A 17,146-nucleotide genomic window follows, 5' to 3' on the forward strand; every position below is an offset into this window, starting at 1 on the left:
TTGTCAGTAGGTGGCTTTCCTATTGCTTCAGTTGCTTCTCTTCCTTCCTCCACAAAAACTGCAGTAGAAGATTACTGTAGAAGTTACTGTAAGCTAACTTAGAGTAGAAGATACGAACATTTCTTCAAAGGGTGAACATAAAACGGCATAGGGACCAAAAAAAAGCAAGTAGGATGGGAATTGACCTGGTAAATTTAGTAGAGCTGGTTTGTGTTGCTTCATTAATCATTTATTTGGGAAAACTTTCTCAGATACACATTTTAGTACTTTAAAAATGAAGCAAATATTTTAGCATTTGTGCCATATATGTTGTTTATATATAGCTCACTGTGTAATATATAAGATATATATATGATTATGTATAAAGTACATTATTATTTTTATGAGAATATAATGGGATCATGGTCACATATGTAAGTGTGGTGTAAATAACTGGATTTCTAAAACAGAATTCTATAAAAAAGTTTTAGTGTGGTATGTATAACTATACCTGCCGTGATTCTAACATTAAATGAAAAATTTGGGTCAGTGGTAATCAAGACTTCCCACTTGTTTCAGTACCAAATAACTCAGTTTATTTTATATATTTCTACTTAAGAGATTTAAATCTGTCTTTTTGCTTACTGAGAATCCTTTTAAATTTGCCAACCAGTATAGCTTTTCATAGTATTGGTATTTCTCATCTGTGTGAACATGATAGGTTTGCTAGATTTTTTTTTTTTTTTTCCTCTGTGACTGTGAGATGATATATACCTTGCTGGATATTTTTTGGGAGAAACTTCCAGTACCTGTCTCTCAGCTAATCATGACTTAGTGGTATGAGTTATAAAAAGGCATCTTCCTTGGGCAGACAAATTATCCAAAGATGCTGTTTCTTCCTGTATTAGAGCCACAGTGGGGCAAATTTTTGCCCACCCTTCTCCTGGGAGTCCCTTTAAAACACAGAGAGTGCATAACAGCCCAGAGGCCCTGTTCATGGCCCAGCTAGCCTTTTCTCTTTTCCAAGGTTAATCTGTGTGATCCTCTGGTAAATTAAGGGATTTTGAGTGACATGTAGAACTAGTCCAGGCCTGTTGTGCTTGTTGGATGCAGGGCAGTGTGACCCCCACTCTGTCTTTCCCAGAGGGGCCCAGAGAAAGTTGTGGAACGAAAGTCACGCTTGTTGAAACATGCAGACATGCAGATGTGAAGCTGGAATGTTATTCAGATAAAAAATATACTTGGTGTTGTAATTTCTGTTCTAGATTCTGCTACATTCGGCTAATCTTGCTGATAAAAGGTTGCTTTTCCAAACAGGCATATATAAAATGATGGCAATTTTGTTTTCTTAAATCTATGAAAATAAAAGCAAAGATTGAAATTTACTAAATGTAGCCAGTACACCATGTGTATTTTGTTGTTTTCAGAATAATTTTTATTTATGTTCATAGCTTTGCTTTTTGTTAAAAGATTTAGAAAAGAACAGATCAAGGCTTGCATAGTTTTCATGCATTGTAGAATATTCAACATTTGGCCTTACTCATTGAATGCTAGGAGCATCTCATATGCCAGCCAGTCATATCTAAGAAATAAATATATAAAACATGAAATTAAAAGTAATCATTTTTTCCCCTTAGCACTGACAGTCAAGTAATAGTAAAAAACAGCAAAATGACTTTCCATGCCTTAGGTGTCCTTCTTAAAAGGCAGATTATGACAGCACATATTTGCAGTAAGGATTCATTTTAATCTCGTCTCAACCCAAAAGTATTTGGTTAAGTCTTGTTCTGAACTTGATCTGAATTTAAGCTGGTCCTTCTTGTTTATTCTTTTTTGTATAGCATATTAAAAGGGAATATTACTTTCCCTTGCCAACATTAGTGATAGATGAAAGTAATCTAAATTTGATATCCCAGTTCTTCCAAACTTCTGAAATATAGACTTCTTAAAAACAGTTTGGTCTTTGGAATTGTTAGCATCTTTAGTTTCAACATTGCTCACATAATATGCTTGTATTATTTGTATTCAGTTCAGTTCAGTCACTCAGTCGTGTCCGACTCTTTGCGACCCCATAAATCACAGCACACCAGGCCTCCTGTCCATCACCAACTCCTGGAGTTCACTCAAACTCATGTCCATCGAGTTGGTGATGCCATCCAGCCATCTCATCCTCTGTCTTCCCCTTTTCCTTCTGCCCCCAATCCCTCCCAGCATCAGAGTCTTTTCAAATGAGTCAGCACTTCGCATCAGGTGGCCAAAGTATTGGAATTTCAGCTTTAGCATCAGTCCTTCCAATGAACACCCAGGGCAAATCTCCTTCAGAATGGACTGGTTGGATCTCCTTGCAGTCCAAGGGACTCTCTTCTCCAACACCATAGTTGAAAGGCATCAATTCTTTGGTGCTCAGCTTTCTTCAGAGTCCAACTCTCACATCCATACATGACCACTGGAAAAATCAAAGCCTTGACTAAACAGACCTTTGTTGGCAAAGTAATGTCTCTGCTTTTGAATATGCTATCTAGGATGGTCATAACTTTCCTTCCAAGGAGTAAGCGTCTTTTAATTTCATGGCTGCAGTCACCATCTGCAGTGATTTTACATATTTTAAATTAATGGAATCCAGTTTAATACATTTTCATAGTTTAAGACTGTTTAGCATAGATGTTATATTTACTTTTTCCTCTTTGTAGCATGACTTCCACCTCACATATTAGCGGTATTTTAGAGTAGGGTCTATGAGCTATACTAGTGATTCCCTAGGGATCTTTTAAGCAGCCTATTACTGATGGAGAAAAAGCAGAATGATGAAGCAGTTTTATTCGTAGTTCACTTACTTAAAATGTAAGATTAGTTGTTGTTTTCTCTGAAATTCCACCAAGTTTGAAACTTGGACATACTAATTTATACACAGATTGACAAAGTTTGTGTTAGTTTGTCTCAGCTCACAATCATCAGGGTGCAGTTTATCTTTTGTATATTACTTATTAATTTGTATCTTTTATTATTTTACTGTGTTGCATTGTATTTCAAAATCACAAAAATAGCACAGTGGTTCAGAAGTCATCTGCTGAGTAGTAAAACCTGCAATGAAAACAGAAATAAGACTACTGAAGCTCATTAATAATAAGTGCTGCATCCCAGTTACATAGAATAGGAATCCTTATGACAGTGATTTTGCACAAGCAGGGCAAGTATAAAAAGTTTCGATAATTGACATCTAGTAGTTAGACTTATTGAATGAATAATTCATTTACTGCTAGTGTGTTATCTGTTGTGTAAAAACATTGTCAAATGGTAACAATCCTGAAAGATGATGCTCTGAAAATGCTGCACTCAATATGCCAGCAAATTTGGAAAACTCAGCAGTGCCCACGGGACTGGAAAAGGTCAGTCTTCATTCCAATCCCAAAGAAAGGCAATGCCAGAGAATGCTCAAACTACCGCACAATTGCACTCATCTCACACGCTAGTAAAGTAATGCCCAAAAACTCCAAGCCAGGCTTCAGCAATACATGAACTGTGAACTTCCAGATGTTCAAGCTGGTTTTAGAAAAGGCAGAGGAACCAGAGATCAAATTTCCAACATCTGCTGAATCATGGAAAAAGCAAGAGAGTTCCAGAAAAACACCTATTTCTGCTTTATTGACTATGCCAAAGCCTTTGACTGTGTGGATCACAATAAACTGGAAAATTCTGAAAGAGATGGGAATACCAGACCACCTGACCTGCCTCTTGAGAAACCTGTATGCAGGTCAGGAAGCAACAGTTAGAACTGGACGTGGAACAACAGACTGGTTCCAAACAGGAAAAGGAGTAAGTCAAGGCTGTATACTGTCACCCTGCTTATTTAACTTATATGCAGAGTACATCATGAGAAATGCTGGACTGGAAGAAGCAGAAGCTGGAATCAGGATTGCCGGAAGAAATATCAATAACCTCAGATATGCAGATGACATCACCCTTATGGCAGAAAGTGAAGAACTAAAAAGCCTCTTGATGAAAGTGAAAGAGGAGAGTGAAAAAGTTGGCTTAAAGCTCAACATTCAGAAAACGAAGATCATGGCATCTGGTCCCATCACTTCATGGGAAGTAGATGGGGAAACAGTGGAAACAGTATCAGACTTTATTTTGGGGGGCTCCAAAATCACTGCAAATAGTGACTGCAGCCATGAAATTAAAAGACGCTTACTCCTTGGAAGAAAAGTTATGACCAACCTAGATAGCATATTCAAAAGCAGAGACATTACTTTGCCAGCGAAGGTCCGTCTAAGTCAAGGCTTTGGTTTTTCCTGTGGTCATGTATGGATGTGAGAGTTGGACTGTGAAGAGAGCTGAGCGCTGAAGAATTGATGCTTTTAAAGTGTGGTGGTGAAGACTCCTGAGAGTCCCTTGGACTACAAGGAGATCCAACCAGTTCATTCTAAAGGAGATCAGCCCTGGGTGTTCTTTGGAAGGAATGATGCTAAAGCTGAAACTCCAATACTTTGGCCACCTCATGCAAAGAGTTGACTCATTGGAAAAGACTCTGATGCTGGGAGGGATTGGGGGCAGGAGGAAAAGGGGACAACAGAGGGTGAGATGGCTGAATGGCATCACCAACTCGATGCACGTGAGTTTGAGTGAACTCCGGGAGTTGGTGATGGACAGCGAGGCCTGGCGTGCTGTGATTTGTGGGGTCACAAAGAGTCGGACATGACTGAGCGACTAAACTGAACTGAACTGAACTGAAGCCATTTATACTTCAGTGAGTTTTCAGATGAAGCCCAGAGACCTCTCTGGTAAGGTAATTATGTTTTCCAGAACATCTTCACAATCATCTGTATCATGTTGAGGAATTTGGTCAGTAAAAGTAGAGAGGAAGACAGAATCATGGAAGCAATTCAGAATTACATTTCTTTTAACAAATCAAAAGACCGAACTTGTAAAGGCAGTCCTATAATTATTGACAAATATTTTGGATCAAGAAGGAAGCAGAAGTTCCTTGGCAATATTCCTTAACAAATCTCCCTGTTGAACATAGGTTGAAAACCAGTTACTCTCACATATGCTTGCTGTCTCACATATTTCACTTTGTAGCTGCAAAAACCACTTACGCGCTGAGTACTTCTTGTGTACAATTCTTTTCATGTGTGTAGATGATTTGAAGGAAGAGTCTTGACCAGTTCTTTCGTGGATAAATGAAAACCTAAGTCATAAGAGAAGAATTAGCACTTAGTAAGCTGGCACCCCACTCCAGTACTCTTGCCTGGAGAATCGCATGGATGGAGGAGCCTGGTAGGCTGCAGTCCATGGGGTCGCGAAGAGTTGAACACGACTGAGTGACTTCACTTTCACTTTTCACTTTCACCCATTGGAGAAGGAAATGGCAACCCACTCCAGCGTTCTTGCCTGGAGAGTCCCAGGGACGGGGGAGCCTGGCGGGCTGCCGTCTATGGGGTCGCACAGAGTTCGACACGACTGAAGCGACTTAGCAGCAGCAGCAGGAGCAAGCTGGTTGTAGACTGCAAAAGTTGTCTTTGAATCATTACTGAATTTATATATATAAGTTCACACACCTACAAGGAGTGATACTGCTGTGTGAATACATAGGATACACACAAGTCACTCACTGCTTCATTCTCCATGAAATTTTTGGTTGGTAGCATATCTCTGACCTTGATTTGATATTAAAGGAATGCTGGAAACAGGGACTCTCATAAAATCTCGGCTATTGGGAGATGTCTGTGTAGCACACAGTGTGGAGAATTGAGAATTGTATCTTTCACACGGAAATATGTTGAATTTGAGGGAGCAGGTGTTCAAAGAAGTTTCTTTTTAAATTTATTTTTAATTGAAGGATAATTACTTTACAATATTATGTTAGTTTCTAAACAAGTTTTTTTTTAAAGGTGATACCAATAATGTTAATGTCTAACTAAAATATCAACAGTTTAAATGTTGAAGATAACCAGATTTTCTGGAGAATTGCTCTTGTTTAATTGCTTGCTAGGTTGTATCTAACTCTTTTGCAACCCCATGGATGGCTTCTCTGTCCGTGGAATTTCCTACCAAGAATACTGGAGTGGGTTGCCATTTCCTTCTCCGGGGGATCTTCCCGATCCAGGGATCAGATCCACGTCTCCTGCCTTGCAGGCAGATTCTTAACTGCTGAACCACTGGGGCAGCTCCTTTTTGGAAAGACCAAACTGTATTTCAGGCAGTTCACTGACCAAAACTCTGACTTTTCTAAACCCTGTTTTAGCCCTCAGTTATTGGACGAAGAGTTTAATAACATATTATACGGAGGTTTAACATACAAATGTTACATCCAAATATGAAGACTACTTTCCAGAGTAAGCACATCCAAAGAGTATATTAAGAACCACTTGCTATTATCCTTCAGATTGAAATTTCTAGTCTTTTGACTTTTTAGTGTGATTATATCAATAGCCTAGAATCTGTCTGAGAGTTGTGCATAATCTTCTTAAAGAACTGCTTTTATAAGGTTGGATGCACTAATTAATCTGAATGTCTTTGACATACCTCCCAGTATTTCCTTCATTCCTTTCACTGGTCAATCTGTGATTATAATTTAGGATTTTTTAAATTTAGTAGAAATGAGGGGAAAAAAAAAGTAAAGCTAGAAATGGAAACTGCCTTATGATTAAAGCTGCTTGACAATGTATTGAGTCCAATACATGTGTTAATTAATTAATTCTTAATATAGCAAATATGTATTGAGTGAAGATTATATTTCCCCTTATGTTTTCTTCTGTGTTTTTGGCTCCCCCTTTTCTCTTTCCTTTAAAAGGAGTCATATTCCTTTTTGTTGGCCGCTCAGTGTTGGAGTTTCACAAGGCATGGCCCTAGAACTCTCAATGTTCTCTTCCAAGGCTGTGTCAAGGGTTACTCTGGTTTAAATGATCACCTATAAGCAAACACAGATTTATTTCTTCAACTCAGAACCCCTCCTACGTGTGCTTGCAATCCTTCAAAGATAACCCAAACTTATATCCAAAGCTGAACTCATGACCTCCCCCCACCTGCTCAGTATGTTGCCCGCCTGTTGCTCTTCCAGTGTCCTGTCCCAGTGAGTGACACTGTGCCCAAGTTGTGCAGGCCAGAAGCCTCAGAACTATCCTTGGCTCCTCCCTCTCCCTTCCTCACCATCTCAGTCCTTGAATTGTTCTGATTTTATTTCTTACATCCCTTTCTCGTCCCGATCTTCTGGACACCACTGCTCTTATCTCTTCCTTGGACTACACCAGTAGCTTTCCAACCAGTTTTTCTGCACTTTGCATCCCCCACCCAACACTCCCTGCCCCCAACACACACACACTCACTCACTCACTCACTCACTCACTCACTCACACACGTATGTATCCTTTAAAAAGTCATCAAGGATGCAGAACCTGTCTGATTATATTGTCTGTCTATTCAAACTTTCAAACGGCATTCCATTTTTTTGTAGTCTGGAAATCAACTTCATTAGCATGGTGTTCATATCCTTCCTTCTTTTTTCAACTCATGGTCCCCCAACTCTCCCCAGCTTCTCCCCACTCTCCTCATCCCCTCCTCCTCCAATTCCACTGCCTTTCTTTCATCTGGTCCTATTCATGCTGTTTCAGCCATCAGGCCTTTGCAGCTTTTCACCCCACCCTGTTCTTAAGCTTTTACCATTCCCTCTGAGCTTCCCTGATAGCTCAGTTGGTAAAGAATCTGCCTGCAATGCAGGATACCCTAGTTTGATTTCTGGGTCAGGAAGATCCTCTGGAGAAAGGATAGGCTACCCACTTCAGTATTCTTGGGCTTCCCTTGTGACTCAGCCGGTAAGGAATCTGCCTGCAGTGTTGGAGACCTGGGTTTGATCCCTCGGTTGGGAAGATCCCCTGGAGAAGGGAAAGGCTACCCACTCCAATATTCTGTTCTGGAGAATTCCGTGGACTACAGTCCATGGGATTGCAAACAGTTGGATACAACTGAGCGATTATCACTTCACTTCATTTAATTCTTACTCACTTCTCACATTTCAGCCTTAAGAGTAATTTCTTCAGGGAAACCTTTCCTATCTCCACAACAGGTGTTAAATCCCCCTGCCCTTCTTAAAGTTAAGCACCCAGAACCAAGAGTTATTCATAAACCATCTCTTTAGTTTTGCTTGAATAGTACTATTTGGATTTTGCTTTTGATGCTTGTATTTCTGCTTCTGATTCTGAAGACCTCTGTTCTAATTTCTCAGTCTTTTTTGGCTGAAAAGTGTACATCTATTTCTGTATTCTCAAGAACTATGTAATATTTTCATAGTTACTTTAAGAGTCATACTCCTGGCTTTTCTAAGTTGGGAAGTTTGTTGATATAGTACACTAGTCTATTTTTAATTTTTGGATGGAGACTTCAAAACATCTTTCCCATTTTAAAAAAGTTGCTTTCTCATAATATTTATTTATTGGACTGAAATGTTTCATTTCTGATCTTTTTTTATAAGATAAAACTAGAGATACAGTTGAAGCCCTGTGTGTCATTTCTTGGTTCTGTTCCTGTCTTTCTACCTAGAAATAACTTCTATTCTGAATTTGGTCTTTCTTATTCCCATTCATTTGTTTAAAAATTTTCACATGTGTATCTTTACGTAAAATACTATATATTATTTATTTTTAAGCTTTTTATTCTTCTGCAACTTACTTTTTTCCATTTAGCATTGTCTTACAGTTTTATTCATGGTAGTATGTATAGTCTAGTTCATTTATTTTCACTATTATTATATGCCATTTTACAAATAAGCCAGTTTACCCATTCTCTCAGTAGATATCTACTAGTTAGTCCATCTTTCTGTTTATATTTAGATTGTTCTGTTGTTTTAGTGTTTCTTTTTTTTCTAGTTAGCTTTTTGTTTTTGCTATTACAGACAATGCAGCAATGTTTATTGTTGTGTACATCTTTTTCTAAAGAAGTATAGAAGGGTATATATCTCTCCAAGTAGAATTGCAAGGTTGAAGGGCATGCATATCCTCAAATTTATTAAATAATGTCAAATTGCTCTTAAGTGGCTACACCAATATCTACTTCTGCTAACTTTGTATGAGATTTACTTTTGCTCCACATTGTTGTCAGCACTTTATATTATCCAATTTCTTAATTTTTGCCAATCTTGTAAAAGGGATTTTGTTTTGATTTTCATGATTTCTGCCTAGTGAGATTGGACACTTTTTCAAATTTAGTCTATTTAATGTTTAGTATCTTCTCTCTGAAATTATTTGATATCTCAAACAATTGTATTTACTTAACAGCAACTTGAGCCCACAGTTGTATCTATACAAACCCTTGGGAAAGACTGTAGCACTATATAATTAGTACCAGTTCATTAAAAAAAAAAATTATCATTCATATATGAAGGTAAAATTTAGGCAGAGTGCCAGAGCCTGTTATTTTGCATTTAATAATTGATGACAAGTTGTCAAGTTTAGAAGTAATACTAAGCATTTTGTGTGTTTTTTGTTATAAATCATCTATATATACTAATTTAAGTATATTCAGATTTCTTTTTCTGAACTGTTTCATGGAGAGAACTTAAGTTAGGCTGAGTTTTAGTACCGGTACTAGCAATTACTTCATAAAATATTTGATGTCCTAATAATAATGTCTGAAGTAAAAGAGGAATAAAATGGTAATGCTAGAAATTAAAAAGCTGAGAGTTTAATCTGTAGGGTTCTCTTAATATAGGCAAATTGTATATAAAATCCCTCAATGACTGGTGTGTCTGAGAACGTGTATACAAAGCCCTTTCTGTTAGAACAGAACACCACCTACAGGGTACAGCAGCACCCACCCTTCACATTACTAGGCCAGTAAACTGTTGGAAAGATACAGTTGAATTTTTACAAGGTTTGAGGTGAAGGCAAAGAAGGGCTTCTGCCCCTCCTCAAACCCAAATCAGAGCAAAATACTTGAAAGGCCAAGAAAGCTGTGTTAAAAGGCACAAGAAGATATGAATGTCAGCCTCCTCTTATGAGCCCAGCATACTGTGGCTCTGATGACAGCCTGGAAGAGCTCTCCTTGGGGGGAACACGGTTGACCACTGCCTTTGTCAATTTCTCCATAGCCAGAGGACTTCTCTGTCTGCCCAAGAACACGGAGATGATGAAGAAGTCCTTAACATTGACAGGTCCCGGGATAGCACAGTGAGCAGGTCTGGTAGAGATGATGATGGGAGTTTGACTGGTCCCTGACTACCATGCTTTGAGAATAAATAGGATGAGCATTGTCTTAGCCATGTCTACTTGACTACTAATAAATAGAATAGACTTTTCCACCATCAAAAAGTAATAAGCAGAAGGAATGGAAGAGGTCGGAAGGAACAGAGTAGTTGAGAGAAGAAATAAATAAGGCAAATATGTATTGATTTACCCTAATGGAGTTTTGCCTAATCCTGATCCTTACCTCTAACCAGGAAGGACTGAACTGAAAAGTGAATACCTCTCCACAGAACTGAGGCTTGTTCACTAACTTCAGTTATCTAAAACAGTCAAGAATCAAGGAGGAAACCACAAAAGCCTCTGAACAACTAGAACAACTGTCACAAAGTCCAGACAGTGAAGTCCCTGCCCTTCAGTCATAGAAGACCCATCCATCTCAAGCCTTTGCTCAGCACTTACTTCTGTAATTCAACACAGTCTTAAAACCCTGGACTTAATTCCCAGCCAACAGAAAAGTTGAAGCAATAGTTTGAAAGGTATTAGTGAATCCAGAGCTCTCCTGCTAAATTTGTATATGTTAGGAACATCATGATGTCACAGTTTCAAGAGGAAAAATAGGACTAGAAATTAGAATCAGAAACTCAAATTGTAATGTGGGACTATTTAATATGTTCACGAACTTTTTCCTGGTTAATTCTCATGTGCGTTTTAATCACACTGAAATTTTTAAAGGTGGGGAAGCTCATATAAATGCTGATCTAAAACAATGGCAAACTTTTGTTGTCCTTACTTGGCCTGCATATACGATGCTTAGTTCGCTCAGTCGTGTCTGACTCTTGGCAACTTCATGGACTGTATAGCCCACCAGAGTCCTCTGTTCATGGCGTTTTGCAGGCAAGAGTACTGGTTGTTGTTGTTCAGTCACTCTGTCATGTCTGACTCTTTGAGACCCCGTGTAGTGCAGCATGCTAGGGCTTCCCATCCTTCACTGTCTCCTGGAGTTTGTTCAAACTCATGTCCATTGAGTCAGCGATGCCATCCAACCATCTCATCCTCTGTCGCTCCCTTCTCCTCCCACTTTCAATCTTGCCCAGCATCAGGGTCTCTTCCAGTGAGTTAGTTCTTCATGCCAGGTGGCCAAAGTATTGGTGCTTCTGCTTCAGCATCAGTCCTTTCAATGAACACCCAGGACTGATCTCCTTTAGGATGGACTGTTTGGATCTCCTTGCAGTCCAAGGGACTCTCAAGAGTCTTCTTCAGTACCACCATTCAAAAGCATCAATTTTTCAGTGCTCAGCCTTCATTGTGGTCCAACTCTCACATCTGTACATGACTACTGGAAAAACCATAGTTTTGACTAGTGGGTTGCCATTTCCTTCTCCAGGGGGTCTTCCCAACCCAGGGATTGAACCCATATCTCCTGTGTCTCTTGTTGTACATGGGCGTGCAGTGATTTTTACATTTCTCCATCTCCTTCTTAACTTGGTCTAAATGTTCAGCTCTCCTTTCTGCCTCACCTCTCTCTCTCCCCCTTTACTAAGGAAGAACAAGCATGGATAAGATTAGTATCTTTGCTAATAAGGATGTGTTCTGGGTGAGAAAATCACATATGTGTAAGGAACTCACTGTCTCTCCCTTTTCTGCTCCCTTTGACTCAAGTGACTGGTGCAGTTGTCCAGTCTCTCTTCTGTGCAGCCAACTGGAATATTAGACTTTAAGAAGGGATTATGGCGAGTCATGAAGAAGAGATATCATAAACCTTTACTGAATCCATGTGCTACTCCTGTTCAGTTGACCCAAATTCTCTAGGTTTGGAAGGTTAATGACAAATCTAGCTGACATTTAAGTGTTTCTTTAAGAATAAGGTGATTGGCAGGGCATGATTCTGGCACTTCATTGTTCCAAGTCAGTTAACCACTTAAAACCCCCATCATCACTTCTTCCAGCAGCGGCTGCTCTTCTGTCCATAGCTGCCTGTCACTTTAAGCCAGCACATACCCAGCTTATACACACATTTATGCTGTTGCTTGTTTTTGTTTTTTTCCTCACTCCTTGTCAAAAACTATTAAAGAATAAAATAGATAACCAACAAGGACCGACTGTATAGCACAGGGAACTGTGCTCAATATCTTGTAATAACCTATAATGGAAAAGAGTCTAAAAATGAAGATATATGGAGATATATATATATATATATATATATATATATAACTGAATCACTTTGCTGTATACCTGAAACTAAATTAACCATATTTGTAAATTAACCATATTTCAATAAATTTAAAAAGAAATCCACCTGAAGAAGAGGAAACTGTGCATAGAACAATATATTCTAGACATCTTTGAGATGTAGGAACCCGATGGCTGTAGATTATTGCTTTAACTAGAGTAAATTAAAACAACAGATACCACTTCACACCCATTGCATTGCATGTGTGTGCTCAGGCATGTCCACCTCTGCGACCCTATGAGCTATAACCTGGCAGGCTCCTCTGTCCATGGGATTTCCCAGGCAAGAATACTGGAGTGAGTTGCTGTTTCCTTCTCCAGGGGATCTTCCTGACCCAGAGATCAAACCCAAGTCTCCTGCATCTCCTGCATTGCAGGTGGATTCTTGACCTTTTGAGCCATTGGGCCTTCCTGCACACCTATAAAATGGTGAAAATCCAGAACAGTGACAACACTGAATGGTGGCCAGGATGTGAAACAACAGGGACTCTCAACTGCTGATGGGAATGCAAAATGGTGCAGCCACTTTGGAGGCTAAACCTACTCCACTATACCATTTAGCAGTCGTCCTCTTTGATATTTACCCAAGTGATTTGAAAATTTATGTCCACACAAAAGCTTAATGGTTTATATACCTTTATTCTTAATTGCTTATAGTGTGATCAACCAGTAGAGATAACTAAAGAATCAGGCCCTCCACCTCCTAAGAACGTTGTTTTTGGATAAAAGTCATAAGAATGTACGTTTAGTTTCATTTCCGTAGTATTTTTCTTTTATTCCTAGTAATGAGTGTTTGAATGTTTTTTTATTGTATATGGTATATTCACACACACACACAGAACCATTTGAGTTCAATTAATTAACATTGTCCTGGAAACCAAGTCTTAGTAGAATTGGAATTGTGAAGTAAATCTCTTATTTAACCACTATTAAATCCTATAGTGTCTTACAAGAAGATAAATTTCTTCAAATAGATGTTTTGATTGGTTCTCTGTTGAGTGTTCTTTTTTAGCAGAAATGTTTCCCATTTCCTTTCACAGTTGTTTCGAGAAGTACGAATAATGAAGATATTGAATCACCCTAACATAGGTATGAAATTTATATTTCACAATTAATGATGAAATATTTTCCTTAAATACTGTTGAGGCTATTTGAAATGATACAGTTTTAAGGATGTTCTGTATAAAAAGAAGAAAAGTGATAACCTAAGTGATAATCTCAGAAAGTGTTACTTTGGGTATAAATATTATAAAGAAGTTGACTGAAGGCTACAAATTATATTTTTCTACTACCTTGCTCTCTTCTACTCTTCACTAAAATAATACATATGACTTAGAGTTGCTGTATACAGGTGTTTCTTGTATCTCCTTACTAAATCTCTCTAAAGGTTGCATGCCATTTAGATATGGATAAGAAATAATTCCAGATATTTTGGCAATGTGGACTTGGGTTTGTTCATAGTCCATAGGCAAAATAACTAGTTTGAATTTTAAAGAAAATAAAGATTTTATTTCAATTTTAGTGAACTTATTTCCATAAGTTCTATTTCCCCCCCATATTTACAGATAAATTTATTTGTAAATTAATTTACACATATTACTCAAAGTCATTGGATTTTAAGAAGTAAAAAGCAATTCTTCTTTTAATCTGTTTATTCTTGAAGTGTGTTTCTTGCACACTAAAAAAACCTTATGTTTATTAGAGATACAAATGCAATTCCCTATGGTATATAATTTCAACTACATAAGTCTGATAATTTAGTAGATTTTAATCAGAAACTTAAAATATCACATATTTATAAAATTTTTATTTCTGCACCAAAGATTATTTAACATTCTCGATTGAATCATTATGATAATAGTTATCTTTTTAAGCGTTCACTAAATTTTATTATTCTAATAAATTTTTTTTATTTTAAGATTTTCCTTTTTATTACCTTATTCTAATTTGAAAGGGGATAAGGTTTTTAATCCTAGAAACTTAAATCTCTTTTGACCCAGCAGTTGGTTCCAAATCATTTTGTGATAGATCTACCATGGTAGTAATAATCCTTGGGAAAAGTTAAAAACTTTAAATTGTAAGTAGTAATTTTTAGTAAATGCTCAACTCTTCCTTTGGTTTAGTGTTACCTTAAATTTTCTTAAAGCATATCTAGTATGCTCACAATTACAGAGTTATATCTCAATTTCTTTTTCAGTAAAATTGTTTGAAGTTATTGAAACAGAGAAGACTCTCTATTTAGTCATGGAATACGCAAGTGGGGGTAAGGATGAGAGGAATGAAAAGTTACCTTTGATGAGACATGTAGAATTATTAATACCTGAAAGCTCATTATAATATATATGTCTTTATTGTTGTTAATGAATCTGTAGTTTTATTAAAATGCCTTTCAATGGTGTCTTTATAAAAATTCATTGTTTGATTTCAAGACCTATTGATCCTACATTTAAAAATTGAACTTTGGCTTATTTAAAAATTACTTAGAGGTATTTTTCAAAATTAAATTTGCATTGTTATCTATGAATGTAATCTATGAAACATTCATCTTAATATTATATTATTATTATTATTTTCTAATACTATTTTCTCTTGGCTATAAATAGGAAATCTCAAACCCAGAATGTTTTTAGTAATGTTTATAGTAAAAACCTATTCTAGGTCACATTTTTGTTTCACTGATCACATATCACAGATTCTCAATATACATACATCTTCAAGATAATCTATAAAATGTTTCATTTTAAACAAGTATTGATCTATATATTTTATAAATTAGAATACTGAGTTGACAGGGGAATGGTAAGATATACTTCTAGTAGAATACAATGTTTATTTTGACTGTCTAGCATCAAAATAAACACTGATTATTAGAAAGTCATTTTCATTTCCTACACTTGCCTCAAATGAGAAATACATTGCTGTAGAATCACTATTCTATTGGGCATAAGCCCTAACTTTCTCAGACACAGGTTTAAAATTTATGGAGTTAAATAATTTAATAAGTAAAAAGAGGATCTTGAAGGTTTAAAGGACTCCTAGAATTTAAGCAGTTAAAGAAGGAGGGCATTGGAAATGATTTAAACCAACTTGTCTAATTAACCTTTTTTTGCTAATCAGTAGGAAAACTTAGTGGTGAGTCTAGTTTTGAGTCCTTTTAGCTAAAAAAGGGTGTAGATTTTTATGATGTTCTGATTTTCTGTAACTTGAATAAAGACAATTTATTTTAATCTACAACATTTAGACTGTATTTTTATACTTCTTAGATTTTTTAAAAATTTACTACAAATACTAAATATTTTAATTACTTTTTTAGTTTTTTAATAGATTTGGGTTTTTGCATCACTTTTTAAAAACCCTAAAAGTACTTCATGTAAGTTTTTTACATAAACCAAAAACCTAGATCATTAATGTTTTTTATTATCATAGGATTTTAAAAAATATTAACCATCATGCAAACTTGCATCAAATGTTAGTCTGTAATAAAATTAATGAACCTTCAAATACCACATAATGAATTCTTTGTTCACTTAACACTTCTTTAGTTAGATGTAAATTAACAGTTCATCAGTATGGGAACCCTGTGTGTTTATAGTTCAGTTAAACTTTTTTTAGTGATCTAGTCTCAAGAAAAAGGCTAGACATTAGACATGGCTTTGATATGAGAACTTGTAGACAGCTGAGGATCGATGGGCATTGTTCGATTTTTATGAAGGTCCACCACAAGGCTGGGTTAATACGAATGTGCGTACTGCTTTAACAATTAATGGTAAGTAGAGTCAACTCTCTGTTGGTGCTAATGAAGGGGAGCAATGGCTGGAGTAATAGACAGCACCTGGGGTCCTCACTGCTCTCCTTCAGTAGCATTGGGGGACAGTGGGGTGTAGTGTAGGGTAGAGGGGTGTGTACTTCAGCTCATCCCAAACCAGGTGGTCTGTTACTTAATTCTAATTCCTGGTGATGGGTTTCCTTTGAGTCTTGCCAGTCAGTGGTCCTGTAACAAAACCATCACAGTTCTGTAGCAGTAAGTCTAGAATCGACCTGTGGCCTTTTAAACCTATGAATGACAAGATGACTCTGGAAAATAAAACAATGTGTTTCCTCTAAAATTTATAGATATTTTAGGATTGAATCTGACATGCACACTAGAAACTTAGCATGAAAAATGGCCTCTTTGAGGAGTACATCTCTTGACTCTGGTTCATTCATAGGGCAAAAGATCTTCAGTGATTAGAAGGGCAGGGAACTCCTATATGAACCATGTTTTGTTCAAAGGAACCTATTAAAAGTAGGCATCAGGGCTAATCCACAATGGTGTGTATATTTCTTCTATTGTTCATGCAGACATTATTTATTAAATGTTTGCTATGTACTAGGTGATATTCAAGGTGCAAGCAACACGTGGATGAACAGATACAATGTCATTGCCATCAAAAAGATGACATTCTAGTTGGGGAAGCGTATCATAAACAAGTAATATATAATCAGTAAAAGACTGGGTCATGTAAACATCTGGGGTATGAACATTCCACACAGAACTTGAGGGCAGTCCAGATTTTTGAACCCCTGCCGTATATATCTTTCCCAGCCTAAATTCATATATCTAGAGTTAACTGCTATGATGGGTCAACTAGAGCATCTATTCATTTCTCTGTTTTTATCATCCCATTTAATCATTTAAGTATGCTTTTATATAATCTGCTAACATTGTAGATGTATTAGTTTCATCTGACATACATACATCATTGCATTTTAATTTTTAACATTTT

General features: G+C 36.9%; 1 protein-coding gene across 6 annotated transcripts in view; it reads left to right on the plus strand.

Annotated features, from left to right (window-relative positions):
• The window catches only part of MARK1 (microtubule affinity regulating kinase 1), a 140,676-nt gene that overhangs the window by 79,347 nt on the left and 44,183 nt on the right, over positions 1-17,146 (plus strand). For all 6 annotated transcript variants that reach the window (XR_011247645.1, XR_011247646.1, XM_069545378.1 and 3 more), the window contains exons 4-5: positions 13,421-13,469; positions 14,578-14,643. Coding sequence is in view for 4 of the 6 variants with exons in the window: in XM_069545378.1 (XP_069401479.1) it covers positions 13,421-13,469; positions 14,578-14,643 (115 nt within the window). In the remaining 2 variants the exon portion in view is untranslated. The remainder of the gene's footprint in view (positions 1-13,420; positions 13,470-14,577; positions 14,644-17,146) is intronic.

This window comes from Ovis canadensis, chromosome 12 (genome assembly GCF_042477335.2).
Source record: "Ovis canadensis isolate MfBH-ARS-UI-01 breed Bighorn chromosome 12, ARS-UI_OviCan_v2, whole genome shotgun sequence".
Classification (NCBI taxonomy): domain Eukaryota; kingdom Metazoa; phylum Chordata; class Mammalia; order Artiodactyla; family Bovidae; genus Ovis; species Ovis canadensis.